Genomic DNA, 17,713 nt, shown 5'->3' on the forward strand with positions numbered 1-17,713 from the left:
AAGGAAGATTAATGCCTACTAGAATAGATGGTCAAATGACGCGTCTATTTTGTTTTTTTTCTTGTTATATAATAATTAGTTATACAATAATTGATCACATCTCTTTATATTTTCTGTTTCATCTTTCTCAACATCCTTTTCTTAAACACACCTGATCGAGTAAAACAAATCAAGTTAAACTAGTAAAAGATTGAACTCATTATTACACAATTAAGCAAAGCCGAGCTTGAGCTTGAGTCTGAGTTTATTTTAGTGGTATTTTCACCTCAATGGGATCCATAGAAGTCACGTGCCACTCTCGTGCGGTGGACTATTTATTAGGAAAGGAAATGGAAAAGTGACTAAAGTTGTGCTCTCTCCTCTTCCCTGCACTCCTTCCTCCCTTAGAGGCTTCGGCCTTCGATTTTTTTCTAGGGTTTCCCCCCTCTCTCCTCTCGCCCAATCGCCCCCACGCGCCGACATGAAGCTCACTGTAAAGACCCTCAAGGGCAGCCATTTCGAAATTAGGGTTCAGCCCACTGACACCGTGAGCACCTTTCTCCTTTTTTTTTTTTTTTCAATTCAAATTTTGAAATTTCGCGTTGTTTCTTTTGTAATCGTGAGTCAAGTAATTGAGCACAATGCCCAATTAGGAATGATGGAAATGTTGTGATGTAGAAGAGTTGGTTTAGTTATAGACAAGTTTGAATTGAAATTTGATGTGAAAAAAATGTTGGTTTTTTTTTGTTTTGAAAATGAAGGTGATGGGTGTTAAGAAGAACATTGAGGATATACAAGGGAAAGATAATTACCCTTGTGGGCAGCAGTTACTGATACACAATGGGAAGGTCTTGAAAGACGAAACTACCTTGGCCGACAACAAGGTCACTGAAGATGGTTTTCTTGTTGTCATGCTTAGTAAGGTATACCTCTCTCTCTCTCTCTCGGAAATGTGCTGACGATTGGTCTTGTTCGAAGATGGAAACGATTTATGTCGTTGAATGTTATGATCAATTGTGATTGGAGTTTTGGTAATGTTGGGTAGTAGGTGAATAAGTGTCTTATTATGTGCTGTCGGCCTAACTCGAGTGTTAGGGAAGACTATAAGTATGGAGATTTTGTGACTAGCGCTTTTGTATGCTTCGATATTGTAACTTTGTTATACCCTTGTTTTCCTTCTTATGAAGTTTTCAACTTGCATATAACCATACTTGGTAAAGCGAATGCTTTGTTTTATTTTTCATGTTTGTAATTGAACTTACGTACACTGAGTTTGCCCACGACTTTTTTGTTTAGGGTTTTTTGTTGTTATATTCTTCTCTAATTTAGTAGCTACCCACTGCCGGTTTAGGATAATAAGTTTGTTATATATAGATATTTTGGTTTTATTAAGTTGGCTAGTCTAATAATGGCGAGGATACAAGAGTGATTTTATCAAAATACGATGATACTTGTGAATAATATTTTGAGGTATGTATTGGAGTGTAAAGCTTACAATAATTAGGTTTAGCAGAGCTTTCATGTATGTGTGCCTAAAAGAGAACTTATATGGCTCTTATTTTGAAGCTGGAGGTACCCGTGTCTTTTAACGATTCAGTAAGTGCTGCAACTGGGTACTCTGAGTATAGATTGGAGGGGTTATCTGCAATTTTAGGATGTGGATATCAAGGTGGACAATGGAACATGGAGGCTGCCTCTTAGGACAGTGAGCTTGGGATCTGGTGGTGGAAGAAATGGAGAGGAAGTTAAAGGTTGGATGGAAGCCTTTTTATCAAGAGAAGAAGATTAACTGTGGTTCAGTTGGTCTCGCGCTGCTTACCATTATTTACTGTTTTCTTTTTAGATCCTTTCCTGTGTGGCAAAGAGGATACTGAGAATGATAGTGTCTTCATGGGAAGGGGTGGAGGAAGGAATTGAGACCAGTTAATCAAATGGGAATTGGCGCAAGGTGTTTTTGGGGTGGGAATCTGGTAAAAAAAAAAAAAAAAAAAAAGTCTATTAGGTAATGGTTATGCGGATTGCATAAGGAAAGTTATCGTTTTCTTTTAGTATTATATATATATATATATATATATATATATATATATATATATATATATATATATATATATATTTCTTCTTCTTTTCGATACCCAGAATCCCCCAAACTCACCTTGCGGACCGAGCTTGAAACTGTGGTGGTCCTGCTGAACCCTACAATCATTAGGGGACAGGAAACTAACAATAGCTAGGAAGGTATCCTAAGGGTGTCCGAACAAGACCACAAGGGAGCCGACCATGATTCTTCAAATATGGGCTGAATACAAATGCCTGGGATTCTAATACAGTGCTTTGAGGTTGAGGTTCACGGTGAAGTCTTTGGAAACACATTGCAGGGCATCAACTCATTTTCTGCTTGCTTCAATATAAAAAATGTAAAAAATTAGAGAGAAATAGTACTTTTTTAAAACTGAACCACATAAGATATTATTACTACTACGAGAAGGGTAAATAGAAATTAGACAGGGCCAGATTGTATTAAGGCAAGTTTTTGCATACGTTAATCTTTTCAGCTGCTATGTTATGCAAGGAAAGTAGCTACTCATATCTCTCATGAGAAACAATGTCTATTTTCTTTTGGCACATTTACATTTTTGTTCTAAGACTGGTGGTTGTATCCCTTATTAAGGTGTTTTAAATTCTCTCTCTCTCTCTCTCTCTCTCTCTCTCTCTCTCTATATATATATATATATATAGCGCTTCTCCACTGCGGACGTCCGCAGTTTTTCTTAGGTATGGATTTTAGGTTTTGACCCACTTTTCGATCATATTTTCACATCTTAACCGTTCAGTTTTTAGGTCCTAATGTATAGATCACCTCTGCAAAATTTCAGCCAAATTGGTGATCGTTAAGGCATCCAAAACTGCAATTTACAACAATGTACACGAACGGTTCCGGTTTGGCAGATTCGGTTCGTTCGTGTAAATTGCAGTTTTGGATGCCTTAATGATCACCAATTTGGCTGAAATTTTGCAGAGGTGATCTATACATTAGGACCTAAAAACTGAACGGTTAAGATGTGAAACTATGATCGAAAAGTGGGTCAAAACCTAAAATCCGTACCTTTTTTCTTAGGTGCGGATATCTGCACCTGAGCAAAGTTATATATATATATATATATATATATATATATATATATATATATATGTGTGTGTGCGTGGGTGTGTGTGTGTGTGTGTAGACACATGCTTTTTTTTCTTTTTCCTTTTGATCTTTTTAGTTATTGGCTCACTCAATTTGAATTTTGCATGGGACATGGTATCTGGTGTTATCTCTTTGTATGCTGCTATTGGTTTGGTTCAGTTGTATACCTGTATTTTGCTAAAGCCGACATCTATTTAGTGTGTTTTTGCACTAATAAAACATTGGTCCAAGATGATATCTATCTATTAAACATAAGTACATAACCCAGATAGGCAGCAGTTGTGGGAACCCTTTGTTTTATGGTTTACTTTGTTTGCATAAGCCCTCGTTCTTACTGCTGTACCCTGTTCCATTTCTTGTTTTGTTATTTTGACAGAGTAAAACTACAGGCTTAGCAGGGGCTTCATCTGCTCAGGTACTATACTTGCACTTTCTTTTAAAGTTTTACTGGGCATATGTCCAGTTTTTATGTTGTCTTAATCATGTATAAGCTATTCTGTATATCTGTGTCACAGCCTGCTTCTACAATTCCACCTACAACTGCACCAATCACAAATTCTACTTCCAGAGCCGAAGCTCCCATACAAGCACCGTGAGTTTACATGACAAGAAGCCTTTTGAACTAGTATTTACATTACTCTAATATATTTTTCCTATTCTGCTTTGCAGGCCCTCAGAGAGTACCACTCCTGCTTCAGACACCGCTAAGTATGCTTCTTTCTGCAGATCCTATAATGATATTTGATGCATGTGATTTGAGCCTAGAAGAAAAGTTCCTGAGTTAGATTTGGTTTGTGTGTTCCATGTTGAATCAGTTAATGTAGCTGGGATGTGCTACTTATGTGAATATACAATAATATGGTGGATGTGTGCTATCCATGTTGTGACCTTAGTTAGGTGCAGTTATCTTGACATCCTATATGTGCCCTATATATAACACTTTTTTTTGGGGGGGGGGGGGGGGGTGTGGAGCTTCTGCTTTGTTCTATACAATTTAAATAACACCGTTGGATTATGCTTGCCTTAATATGTTACTTATTTGGTATAGAACCTAATGATGTTAACTCTTGTGTTTCAATTGCAGTGTGCATACTGATACCTATGGTCAAGCTGCGTCAAATTTAGTTGCCGGAACTAATCTTGATGAGACTATTCAACAGATAATGGATATGGGTGGTGGAAATTGGGACAGAGAAACAGTTACACGTGCACTTCGAGCGGCTTATAACAACCCAGAGCGAGCAGTGGACTACTTGTACTCTGTATGTCTACATTTCTTTAACTCTTAGCTATTATATTGATGTATTCAGCTGTTGACATCGTGTTGTTCAGAGTATTCCAGAAACAGCGGAAGTTGCAGTGCCTGTGGCTCATTTCCCTGGAAGTCAGGCATCTGAAACAGGCATAGCCAATGCTCCACCTGTCTCCGGAGCACCTAATTCAGCTCCCCTGAATATGTTTCCGCAGGTAAGTCTTATGATTGTGGAAGGACTTTCTTTTAATTTTATGCGGCTGTATGTTTATCTAAGTTGGAATTCTCCAGGAAGCACTGTCCGGTGCTGGCGCTGGTGCACTTGGATCCCTCGACTTCCTTAGAAACAATCATCAGGTAAGCATCCTGTTACAATACTTTCTAACATGTTCTTATCATTGTTGTACAAATCATTAAATTGACATGATTGGATCATATCAAATTTTTGCAAATATATTGTATGAAGTTACGAACCATCACAATCTGCATAGTATGATTTTATTTGACATTTTGATGTTGTGTGCTCTTTTCACTTTCTTATTTTTTATTTTATTTTATTTTTTTGTGGAAGTATAGAAGCCAATGAAAAAGGTTGAGCACATATTATCACCACTGTAGCATCTACGTTTCACTAAAGTCAACTGCATGCTGGTCTTTATATGTGTCTAATGAATGGGAAATGTGGGAGATCATGTCTGATTTAGATGTTTGTTTGCTTTATTAAGTTGTTCATGATGAGGATTTTGATTTACTTATTTTGTTTCCATTACAGTTCCAAACGTTGCGCTCAATGGTACAAGCCAACCCACAAATTTTACAGGTATGCATATGAATTGCATCTTTTCACATTAGTAAATGCGGTGGTTTATTTTTAAGCATTCTGCTTTTGTTACAGCCCATGCTGCAGGAACTTGGAAAGCAAAACCCCCAGCTTTTAAGATTAATTCAGGAGCACCATGCCGAGTTCCTTCAGTTAATAAATGAACCTCTTGAGGGTTCTGAAGGGTGAGCATTTATACATGCAAATTTCTTAAACCATAGTCATCAAAATGCCTAATTAATCCTCAAAAAACTTAGCAGACCTGAAAAAGAAAAAAAATTAAAAAGAAGGAAGTGCTACAAGTTAATCTCACTGAGAAACCTGGCCAGCACGAGTCATATGAGCATCTCTGAGAATCGATCTATTAATTTCCATTTATCTTCCATTGTTTTGCTGTATTCTAGTTTCTTTTGCCCCTTCTGTGGCATTTTTTTTTTTTTTTTGTGGCAAAACTGTGGCATAAGATACACTGTCCCACCCCACTTATCGACCGAGCCAAAGCCTAGGAAGGATTCTCTTTTGTCTTTGTTGAAGATGCATGTCCCTGGTATCTGTTTTTCACACATAGAACTTGTTATAATCCTGACGTTTCATTTACACAAAATTACTCTCCTCCTCCAGTGACATGTTTGAACAGCCTGATCAAGAAATGCCACATGCTATCAATGTAACTCCAGCGGAACAGGAGGCCATTGAACGAGTATGTATTCTTCTTATTCTTTGAGAGAATCATTTGTGTAATCTGTTTATATTGGCTCATTAGTTGTGTACTTTTCCCTGTAGCTTGAGGCAATGGGATTTGATAGAGCCTTGGTGATTGAGGCGTTTTTGGCATGTGACCGTAATGAAGAGCTGGCAGCCAACTATCTATTGGAGAATGCTGGAGATTTCGAAGATTGAATGACTCCTTCCCCAGTTAACGGATACCCCATTGGATTCATAGTTTTTCTTTTGGATCCGCATTCTTGACACTTGCAGTATCTTCACTCTGGTAGTGTTTGGAGTAACTTGTGTGCCAGATATTAATGAATTTAATTGATTGCTTTTCCTAAAAGTTCATTTGAAGTGTGTGACACCTTTCTACTTTGCTAAGGCTTATTTCTTGTAACTTTTTGAGTAGAGTTCGCTGCTAAAGGAAAAGTTTTCAGTTCCAGTTTTTGTTTCATCTGGTTTTGTTTAGCTTATTGCACTGAAACTTTGCAAACCAACCTGACAAACTAACATACCAGTAGTCTTTATCAAACGGAACCCTTAGCACGATACAAAGCATGCGATTACAAACCAAGAAATAGAGCTGCTGAATGAGTCCTGACTTGAGAATGACCAACGGGATGAGCTACAACAGTCAATCTGAGCACTAATTTCGCTTCAGAGGGCTATGTTTCCACGCAGGGGTCTGTTTGAGTCGCTCATTGAACCCAGTACTACTGAAGTCAGCAAACGAAGCTCAGAGCTTCCAGCTTCCAGGTCTCCATAGGACTAAAGGGATGAAATAATTTTCCCTGTTGTTTCTTCTAGTATAATGCGACTTTTCCAGCACAACTTACATTCCAAAGGTCGATAGATACCGTTCTATGTACAATCCGGTCAGTTTTTTTTTTTTTTTCTTCATGAAATACCTCGAGATTTATCAAGTTATTCAGAAGATATCAGCCTGGACAAGTGGGTCAAGCAAGCCTATTTAGGATGTTCTTCATCCAAATCACTACATAATTGAAATACAGACCACGAGAATCTAAGGAACCAAATAACATCCAATTCAATACATAAATAATGCTCCATAGGAGGAACCAAAGCTTGTGGGTTTGACTTCACATTGACACAAAAGAAGCTACAATCCACAGGAATGACACAAGACACAGGCAGCAACTCTATCTTAGTGATGGCTGGACATAGAGTTCTCTCAAAATAGAAGCCTCAAGAGAACACTAAATCACACAGAGGGCTCGCCCGACATTGACAAACTTCGTCTCCCCAGTTCAGATTCACCGCCATCTCAGAAGCATTGCTGGAGGCATACCACAGAACTTTTTAAGGAATATGCAGATGTTACAGGCTTTGCTTTCCTCTTTTAGTCTCCCTCCTGATCAGCTGACCTTTTGTCTGCTGTAATTGACATAGGGGTGTTTGCCCGCTTTGCTGCACCGTCACCATGGAAATGAAAAGAAAAAAGAGAATGATGTGCCTTGCATAGTAAAACAGGATAGCCGATACATGTTAACATATTCCCTTTCAAATTTTTCTGGAGTATAAGTGTAAAACTGAGGATAATTGTTCAGAAACCAAAAACATATTATTGCAGGACAGTCTAGTTCCAAAGCACATTTTTGTTGGTACTGTGTTGACATAGAAATTGCTCATTTCCAATTATACAATTCACTCCTAGGCTCCGTTTGGTTAGCATGAATGTCAAAATAAGAAAAGGATTTATTTTCCTTTCCAGACCAATGTGGAATGGAATATGTTTTGGTATTTCCATGTGGGTGTTTGGAGCATTACTGAAAATTAAATTCTAGAATTAATTTTCCATTTTTATTGTAGTGTTTGGTAAGTCATAAGAATGAAATATAAAATTATAATTTTCAATAACGCCCTTTCACTAATTAAAGTACATATATGAGATCAACTTATAAGGAATATTAGTGGGGGAGTATAAATTTTCAGAGGGATAATTAATGTAATTTTGCCTTTGACAGTGGGAAATGGAAATAGAATACCACCCTTAACTCGGTAATTCTATTCAGGCTTTAAGAGGGAGTCAATTTCCAGTCAAATCTCATTTTTTATTTCCTTTCCTATCTCTAATTGCAACCAAACGGCACATCTAAATGGAAAATGAAATTAATTTCTATTCCATACCATGATTTCCTGTCATCCAAACGGGGCCCTGCAGTCAAGACTTACCATTGCCAAATGAACTTGAGGGGCAATAAGAGTGATAGAAGATCCAGCACAGATAGCAAAGTAAACCAAAGGAAGAACAGCTTGTGAAATGTTTGTGAAGACCCTTTGCACTCGTAATCCATTGGTTCACTGGTAAGTAACCAAATGCAGCAAAATGCTTTCCACGTAAAACAACAAAAACATCAGTGACACTGTAACAAGATTTATCAAGTTTGAGTTTATGTGCAACCAAAAGCTTTTATGCTAACTATCTCAGGATTTAGGATGGCTACTGATATATGTGAGATAAAAAATTGGATCACCAAAACATAGACACAATGCTTCATACTTATGATGCCAGAATAGTGATGTCCTGGGAACAGGGCAACAAGCCACAAGCAATCTCTTCAAGAACTTTGCCAAATACAAAATAACCTTTCTATAAAAAAAGAGAGAAAAAAAAGTGATGTATATGTATAAATAATGAAGACTAAAGTTCAAATAAATTGAACAGACAAAAGCACCAACCTGTACATGTAAAACCAAGGAAATAATCAACCAACTTCCTCATATGACAGTTCATGGTCAACCCTCATAGAACTTCACAGCAATGAAGTCAAGATAGTTGAACTGATATCGGCTTCTTGACTAAACTCTAACCCTGGTGGAACAAGCCAAAAGAGATAAAAGAGATCCATTTTGATTGCTGATCTCCAAGTTTATCATATGTCAAAAGTTAATTACCTAGTTCAGGGAAGAGCCTCATCAACCGGTCAATGGCTGGTGGAAAAAGTTTCCTTGATGATATTATCATTGCCTGACCCTTCTCCTCCAAAAGCTTTTATGCTAAACTATCACAGTTCTGGATTTAGGATGGCTACTGATATATGTGAGATAAAAAAATTGGATCACCAAAACCTATCACAATGCTTCATACTTATGATGCCAGAATAGTGATGTCCTGGGAAAAGGGCAACAAGCCACAAGCAATCTCTTCAAGAACTTTGCCAAATACAAAATAACCTTCCTATAAAAAAGAGAGAGAAAAAGAAGTGATGTTTTCTTATTGCGCATTAGGCTACCTAGAGTCTTTGCAGCAAGTGGGAAACCTTTGCATAATTTGACAATATAATTAGCAACAACTTCAAACATTCCAGACTTGTTTCTTTCCCTATCAGTGAATGCAATGTGATAGAACAATGACCGACAATTTTCTTCACTTAAACTCCTTCAAATGGATCATGGGAGCGACCGCTCCCATCATGATAGCAACCTCCTCATTTTGTGATGTCACCAATATTATACTGCCTATATCCCCGTTAAATAAAGATCTGCTTAATTGTTTCCACCCACTAAGATTTGGATTCCACACATCACCTAAAACAAGGAGGAGTTTCTTTTCCTCAAACGATTGATGTATGCATTCTAGAAGAGTTTGCAACTCAGTTGAATTTGGGGTACTAGTACTACCAAGACCTTCAATGATGGCTTTGGCAACTTTGATCTCATCAAGAGGGTCTGAGACAGAGACCCATTCTCTTGTCAAAATGAGCCTTGACCTTTTCATCATTATAGACTAGTTTGGAAAGAGTTGTCTTTCCAATTCCTCGCATCCCTATCATAGGGATCATAAGGGGACCCCTAAGTTCATGACAAGTTGCAGTCAACAACTTATGTAGTAAAATATTCTTTTTGTTTTCTCGACCAAATACTATATCAACAGGGGAAGAAAGTTTTGGTTCAAGTTGTTCCAAGTCTCTTTTGAAAGCTATAATTTTGTTTTTGACTAGCAATCAAAATGAACTCTTCATTTAGTTCTTTTATCCTGACAGCAATATCCATACAGCGATGAACTACTTGATTGACTTGGCCAAAAGAGAAGCAAGAGGAAGGAATGGAGAAACATACCTCCTTCTTGGCAACAATGCCATCTTCACCTCCATTTTCTTGTTTCTCCATTCTTCTTTTTGAACTTCAGTGTTCTCATCTTACACATCTTCCATCTCATAGCAAAGGTGTGTAAGATCATTCAGCCAAAGCCTCACAGTGTCCTCCTTCAGTTGTCTGCTCTCAGCATCCTCAAGCACAGCTCGAACTGCTTCAAGATTGCGGGTGATGTTTGCAGCTTCTGTGTCAACACCTTTGACCGGTCTCAGCTCTCTTTCAACATTATCTAGGGTGATGGAAGCCAAACTCTGCAGAGGAATGTCAACTATATAGAGCTTCAGACATGTTCTTAATGCAAACAAATTTGATAACAGAATTAGAGTGAGCAGAGAAAAGGGAGAATTGAAGTATGAAATGCAGAATGGGGCACACTATGGTCTTTGCTGTACCACTTTATAAGTTTATATAATGACTTGACTATCTTAAGCCCTTCAAGTGGGGTATTTGCCTGGTGTATTTTTCCATAATGCACATCTGGCTTGATATATACCTTCAAGGCTTCAACTACCTAACTCCATAATTTGTTTAATAATATAGCTGACCAACAAAAAACAATGCACTTAACCTAACAGATAATTTGTATCATCAAGAATAATGCACCTGTTGAAGTATATATAAATCCGATGAATATGGTTGGCAGCCGGCCAGTGATAATTTATTAAGCTCAGGCGCGTTTCAGTTTCCCCAGTTAGCACAACCAATCTATATTTTCAACTTTTTTTTTCTATCATTTTAATTAATGGATAGATGATGAACTCATTACCAACAGGCTTCTCCTGAGCCATCTTTTCTTGGTAGTGTTCATATGAAATTTGTTAACACTTCAATTTAAAAACAAGCAAAAGCGCCTACAGATTTGATCTGACAAGACTTACCCGCACCAAATGAACTTGGGGAGAGAAGAGCTGTAAGCAGCAGCATCCTTGACAGCAGAATAAAGAATAGCAAACTAATGCTTCCAGTATTTATCTGCATGACATGCAGAGCTGAGGGAACTTCAAAATGATAGAATAAAGCCACTAGTGTACTTTCAATAAATAGACAACGATCCAGGCCTCATAGATATCAATGTCACAATGTGCATAAACAGGGTCCAGTGGCGAAGTTAGGATTTCATACCAAGGGGTGCGAAATCCTAATTTTTTTTTTCCATTAGTCATAATACTCGTGAAGTTCCCAAATTTTTGAGCTAAACAGCTCAAACCAAGCAAAATCCCAATGACACAATGTTGATAGGAAAATGAAAGCAGAAGCAGAAACAAAATAAAATTAGCATTTTTGTAGAGAAATGTATTATGTTAATTAGACCAGATGAAGCACCAATAGAAACCAAAGAGAGAAGAGAGAGAGGTGTCAAAATGAATTTGATACCGAGAAATAATTAGAAAACCAACAAGAAAGAAAACAGAGCAGTAGAGCTCCTTGTTGCACAAGTAGAATTAAAGAAAAAACAAAACTGAAGGAGTAAACTGTTAAAACTTGATAGACATGTAAAGTAATGACACAAACTACAGTGAGGGTGTGCAGCTGCGCGTACTCTGCAGCCATACTAGCTCCGCCCCTGACTAGGTCGATAATATGAATTACTCCATGCACATCTAAAATTGGAGGTTGCTAGAAGCAAAGAAAAAGGTTATATTTGCACCCGCATAAGCTGTTTGAACACTGAACCCAATATAACCAAAGGTGAAAGGTGGACAGATGACGCTCTCATCTTCCAGATCTCCATAGGACTACAAGGTTGGAAGAATATCCCGGTTGTTTGTTTCATTATATATGATGTAACATTTTTTTCCAGTACAATTTGGATCAATAAGTCAAGAAAAAGTGAAAAACCATTGTTTTCATTTTTTCCTGAAATACCTCAAACTTTATCAAGTTATTCAGAAGATATGTAAACCAAGCAACTTCAGTAGAAAGTTAAAAGCAATATATTATGGAACTTTAAACTAACTGCTAATCTAAGTTTAACAAAAGTCCAAAGTTACCAGTTTGATGTTGCAAATTCAAACCCAACAATATTAGAGAGCAAAATAAAGTATATATGATGTAACATTTCCAGTACAACTTGGATCAATAAGTAAAGAAAAAGCCTTCTTTTCATTTTTTCATGAAATACCTCAAACTTTATTAAGTTATTCATAAGATGTACAACAGAAATAATCAGCCTGGACCGGTGGGTAGTCAAGCAAATCAATCAGGATGCTCTTCATCCACATCACAAAATCATCTATTTACAAAGCATTTGATGACCTAAGCAAATAATTAATGGTTCACAGGCTGAACCAACGCAGAAATTTTCTGCTTTGATTAATTCCACAGAAAACTACAGACTATGAGATGAGACATAGCCAGCAACTTTGTCTAATTGAGTGATAGCTGGGTTCATAATTTCCTCTCTAGGAACACAACAGAAGCCTCAAGAGAAGAGATCAGTTTACTCATAAAGGAGTCTGGCAGAGCCACTTTGGTTTTCTGCAGTTTGAGGTTTACCACCATACTAGAGTGAGATTGGCATAAAAAGAATTCCCAATGAAGATGTAGCTTTGCTTTCCAATTTAGTTTCACCTCTACTCATGTATTGTGCAATTGCTGTATAGGTTTTCAGCACCACTACAAAGGACAGATTTCAAAAATCAACTCGGTGTCTTGCATAGAAAAGCAGGATAGTTGTTCAATGTTAACATATTTCCTTTCAAAAGTTTCTTGAGCAAAAGAAAATTGAGAACAAATTGTTTTTCGAAAGAAAACCAAAAATTATTATAGGTAAGTTTATTTTCAAAGCATTTTTTTTTCTTGGTAGCCTGTAGACTTGCAAATTTTTCATCTCCTATTAAACAAGATAAAAGTTTTACACGTTTGGTCAAGACTTACCATCACCAAGTGAACTTTGGGGATAGAAGAGCAGAGGAGGATCCGGTAGGGACAGCAAGATGAATCACAGAAAGAACAGCTTTGAAATGTCTCTGAAGATCATTGCACATTCACTCAGTTCAGTGGAAAGTGCTGGTGCAGAAAATTTACCGTCCATGTAAAACAATAGAACATCAGCGACACAACAATTAGTGGAACCAAGAAGCTTTAACCATTAAGTAGTTCGACTGTCAAAAGAAATGGAAATAATGTTCTAGCTGAATTTATTAGGATGGACTCGGACAGATTTAACATCATCACAAAAATGAGACCATTTGTTCTCACTTTCTAGATGGCATAACAGAACAGTCTTGGGTACTAGCCACAAACAATATCATCACAATCCTGATGATGAATGATGTAAGTATCAATTTCACCACTATTTAGTCACCTTAAATATTTTCCTTCCTACAAAAGGAGAAAAAGAGAGTGATATAGCCATACAAGTATACATGATGAAGGCAAGTTGAACCAGTTTAACTGACAAAAGCACAACCTAGGTACAAATATATAACCAACGAAACAATCTGGTGTCGAACTTCCTCGTGTGACGGCTCATGATCACAAACTCCATAGCTTCCTGAAATACATTTGATTTAAGTCCAGACACTAGAAGATATGCCTCGTCTGCTTTACTAGGCAACGACCTTAGTACATTCAACGGAACCAGAAAGTTAAAAGCAATATATATGGAGCTTTGAACTAACTGCTAATCTTCAAGTTTTACATATGTCAGGAGTTTACCTGTTCAATGTTTACAAGCCATTTAGGGTCATCCCCAGTGTTTCCATGGAATGGAATTCAGGGACACATCCACTCTTAATTAACTTCTCTTTATACCTCGAAAAGATTAAGTCATTAAGATAATAATGTATGTGCGAACGTTATAATTGCGCAAACTAGCAAGAAATCGAATAATCAAGCCCCTCCAAAAGATTACAAAGGTCAAATAATGAGAATCTACCTGAGATACGTGAAGCAAAATGCCTTGCTTTAGTAAGAACCTCATCAATCCATCAATGTGTGCAGAGTTTTCTTGATGGTGCATTCTCATTGTCAGATAAACCTCTGACATAAAATGCTGTTTTGCAGATGGTTCAATTTCTCTAGATGGACTACAGTTGAATGATCTTATGATGACATCCCTTGAAATTGATTGGATTGTAATAGAAAAATGCAAATGACTTCAGTTTGACATGGATAAGAATATACTAATATTTGCAATTGATCAAGCATGTACAGTTGAAATTACCAATGTTTGCAATTGAAAAATCTTAAATGTTTATCTCTAACTATCTGTTTTTTGTTTCCTCACTGTCTAACAATGCATAGAGTATTCGAAAGTCAACAATCTTAATATAATATAATAAGCGGTTGTTTATATAGAGGAATATGTATGAAGAAATAGACTTGAATACATCTTCAGAAGATAAGTCACTTGCAATTTCAAATTTAACTCGCAAAATGTACTTCCACACCAATTCTTGCCATAATTACTAACCAAAAAACTAAAGTTATGATCTGTTGCAGCTTACCAAAGCATATATCCAGTCGTCAGCTTGAAAATCCCAATGCCATTGTAAACGCTTTTAGATTAAATCTAAGCAGTACAGTACGAGATAGTGTGAAGAATTCCTCCGTAGTTTATAAGCTGTATTAAATGAAGACAGTCAGTTCCAAACTACCCAAAGGTGGACTGGAAATTTTATTCAATATAGCACAAAGAATACTGACGGTTGGGGATCATCTTGTAGTGGACTCCAATCATCAGAACTAAAAAGACCTGACCTCCCTATTCCCTCCACATAAGAGTTTGCTTGCAAGCCTTTCTGCATTTCGATCCATAACCAAATATTATCATTTTCTTGCATTTAACTATCAATCTCATCTCAAGCAATCAACTTAATTTGTTAATAGCTTTAAACAAAAGAGAAACTTAACCACTACATACTTGCATAATTTTACCATTCATAGAACCTCCTTTCTGAATTTCAAGTATTTCAAGTGAATGGATGAATAAAATAGATGTTGGAAAAGGAACTATATCATTCAATTTCCTATTCTTAGAATCACACTGCCCTGTACTTACCCAAATCTTGAAGAAATAAAGCTACAGAGTACAGACATCTCCACTGGATGGGGAGCTGGGTTCCAGCATCAGAAGAAGCATTAGATCTTCAACCCTGCTAGATATTGGGGAAAGATCAAGGACTCAGCCTGAAGCTATGAAAAAAAAAAAAACCACATGTTTATGATAGAAGATATGCATCCCTAGAATATATAAACTGAAAGTAACTAATTAGCTAGACAAATAAAGTTCCATATTTTGTAATTTTAAAAGTTCTTAAAAAGATCTAATTCATTAACTTGTCCCAACAGATAACCTGTGTCATCAAGAGTGATGCACCCAATGAAATATATATAAATTTACAATAGAATATGGCTAGCAGGCGTGTTTCAGTTGCCCCAGTTAGCATAATCATGTATTACTCTGCATTTTTAATTAATGGACGAGGGTTCCAACAGTCTTCTCATGAGCTCTATTTTCTTGGTAGAAATTAGTTTCTTGAGCAAAAGAACATTGAGGAAAAACTGTTCAGAATTAAATGGAAAACCAAAGTTCTTGCAGGTCAGTTTAATTTCAAAGCACATATACCCTGGCAGCATATTGACGTGCAAATTTCTCGTCTCCAATTAAAGAAGTCAAAAGTTCTACAAGTTCGGTCAAGACTTACCAAGTGAACTTGGGGGATAGAAGGGCAGAAGAGGACCCGGCAAGGACAGAGAAATAAACCACAGAAAGAACAGCTTTCAAATGTCTGCGACACTGCAGTCGCATTCAACTGGTTTAGTAGCAAGTGCTGACACTGCAATGTAGAACAACACAAACATCATTGACAGTCTAATTAATAGGTGCAACCAAGAAGCTATGCAACAGACTCTTCCTGTTAAATATCAAGTAATTTTGTTTGCCAAAAGAAATGGAAGTATTGTTCTAGCTGGATTTATCAGGATGGACTCTGACAGATTTGACATTATTACAAAAATGAGACCATTCGTTCGTACTTTTAGTCAGATGGGATAACAGAACAGTCTAGGGTACAAGCCAGAAGCAATATCCACATGATGAATGTTGTTACTATTAATTTCACTACCCACTGATCGCCTTAAGTAGATTATAACATTCCTACAAAAAGAGATAAAACAAAGAGTGATATAGCTATATAAACAATGAAGACAGACAAAAGCACAACCTAGAGACAACCAAAGAAAAAATCTGGTGTTGAATTTCCTTGCATGAGAGCTCATGGTCACAACATCCCAGAGTGTTTCCGTGGAATGGAATTCAGGACTCTTAAATTCTCTCTCATGCCTCAAAAATATTAATTGATTAAAGTTAGTGTATACCATGGCAACAGGGATCATATAACCATATAGTAGAGTTATGATTGGTCAAACAAGCAAGTGATTAATCAAGTCCCACTGAAAGATTAAAAAGGACAACTGATAAGAAACTACTTGATATAAGTGAAGAGCAAGTACCTAGGGTTGGTAAGGACCTGATTGTAAACTACTTGGTATATTAACCATCAGCTTGAAATTCCAATGCCATTGTAAATGCTTTTAGCTTGCTGTGGGAGCCAAAGAAATTTCCTGTACAATAGATACATTGTCAGCTAATTGAAGATGGTCAGTTCCAAACAAATATAGTTCCATAAGCAGATATGCGTCCCTAACATTTAGTAACTAACGAGCCAGACAAATATAGTTCCATATTTTGTAATTTGGAAAGTACATAAGAAGCTCTTCTGCATTAAGCTCATCATGTTACAATAAGAGTTGTACACTAGAGCTATTCTCTTGGAAAATCTCTGCTTGTTCCAAGAGATTTGGAAAAAGAGGCCCAACTGTTTGACATAATTATAAATGAAAAATTACACCAGCTGAAGTAAAAAATTGAAAGCCATTACAACCTTGAGGCATTACATCAAGGAGTACCTGAGGATGGGGGCATTCGGTCTTGGGGAATCCAGCCATTACAACTTGGAGGCTTGACCCTCCCAATCCCTGCAAAGAGATGTGCTTTCAATCTCAATGCAAAACATGAAAGCAAGTTAAATTGAAAAAAAAGAATCACAGATGACCATTACTGCTAGTTAATGTATGATCAAGTCTTTATTAAGTCCATAGATGCCTAGCAAGTAGCAAAAGAAAGTTAAAGTACAAGAGCAACATTGCACTACACTAGATCAATATACATAGGATTAATGAATAAGAGCTTAATTACCTGAATATAAGAGTGGATGAGATTGGTGGAAGCTGGCTCCTCACTCAATATTCAGAGGTCATTATCAATTTGGATGTTTGGGATGTAAGAAAGATTTCTAAATTCCTCATTAGTCAGGGCCAGTTGGTATGGCAATGTCATTATCATTGACCTTTATTTCCAACGCTTCAAGGAATGGCAATGTCCCTAAAGGAGGTAGAAGCTCAAGTGACCTCATGTCAAGTGTAACGCCCAGGAAGTCCGGCAGTGTTTGTAGAGTATGTATAACAGCTACTATTTTGTAGGGAAGAAAGAAAGCTCACAGCCTACAGCTTGATTTGTCGCCTGCCTGAATTAATAGAAGAGAATCAAGGCCAAACTACGAAAACATATATTTGCAGATATGTTTATATAAGTTATACATAAAATCCGGTAGCTTTTAGCAGACTGCAACAATTCTTTTGCAAA

The 17,713-nt window shown here is 37.0% G+C and overlaps 2 protein-coding genes and 1 long non-coding RNA gene across 36 annotated transcripts in view; 1 reads left to right on the forward strand and 2 right to left on the reverse strand.

Annotated features, from left to right (window-relative positions):
• The first annotated feature begins 337 nt into the window (after positions 1 to 337).
• Positions 338 to 6,400, forward strand: LOC133724951 (ubiquitin receptor RAD23b-like). Its single transcript, XM_062151877.1, has 12 exons — positions 338 to 526; positions 741 to 902; positions 3,540 to 3,578; positions 3,679 to 3,755; positions 3,833 to 3,871; positions 4,248 to 4,425; positions 4,496 to 4,630; positions 4,707 to 4,772; positions 5,188 to 5,235; positions 5,311 to 5,420; positions 5,857 to 5,935; positions 6,019 to 6,400. The coding sequence occupies exons 1-12, from the start codon at positions 461 to 463 to the stop codon at positions 6,133 to 6,135; spliced, it is 1,116 nt and encodes a 371-aa protein (XP_062007861.1). The 5' UTR covers positions 338 to 460; the 3' UTR covers positions 6,136 to 6,400.
• A 1,515-nt stretch (positions 6,401 to 7,915) lies between these two features.
• LOC133724952 (uncharacterized) lies at positions 7,916 to 11,007 on the reverse strand. The gene is made up of 3 exons (XR_009854140.1): positions 10,941 to 11,007; positions 10,027 to 10,330; positions 7,916 to 8,296 (listed from the first exon to the last, which is right to left on the reverse strand). It is a non-coding gene; the product is annotated as an uncharacterized LOC133724952 (long non-coding RNA).
• Positions 11,008 to 12,142: 1,135 nt separating this feature from the next.
• LOC133724954 (putative disease resistance protein RGA3) overlaps positions 12,143 to 17,713 on the reverse strand; it is a 42,210-nt gene continuing 36,639 nt past the window's right edge. For 16 of the 34 annotated variants that reach the window (XR_009854141.1, XM_062151925.1, XM_062151910.1 and 13 more), the window contains 12 exons: positions 17,267 to 17,594; positions 16,978 to 17,046; positions 16,522 to 16,632; positions 16,045 to 16,165; positions 15,714 to 15,845; positions 15,068 to 15,201; positions 14,713 to 14,807; positions 14,514 to 14,629; positions 13,475 to 14,123; positions 13,264 to 13,386; positions 12,940 to 13,071; positions 12,143 to 12,678 (listed from right to left, as the gene is read on the reverse strand). The gene's annotated coding sequence lies outside the window, so the exon portion shown is untranslated. Of the gene's footprint in view, positions 12,679 to 12,939; positions 13,167 to 13,263; positions 13,387 to 13,474; positions 14,124 to 14,513; positions 14,630 to 14,712; positions 14,808 to 15,067; positions 15,202 to 15,713; positions 15,846 to 16,044; positions 16,166 to 16,232; positions 16,352 to 16,521; positions 16,633 to 16,977; positions 17,047 to 17,266; positions 17,595 to 17,713 lie in introns of all 34 variants that reach the window. The other 18 variants (XM_062151903.1, XM_062151923.1, XM_062151922.1 and 15 more) reach the window with 18 other exon arrangements.

The sequence above is a fragment of the Rosa rugosa genome, chromosome 1, assembly GCF_958449725.1.
Source record: "Rosa rugosa chromosome 1, drRosRugo1.1, whole genome shotgun sequence".
Taxonomy (NCBI): Eukaryota; Viridiplantae; Streptophyta; class Magnoliopsida; order Rosales; family Rosaceae; genus Rosa; species Rosa rugosa.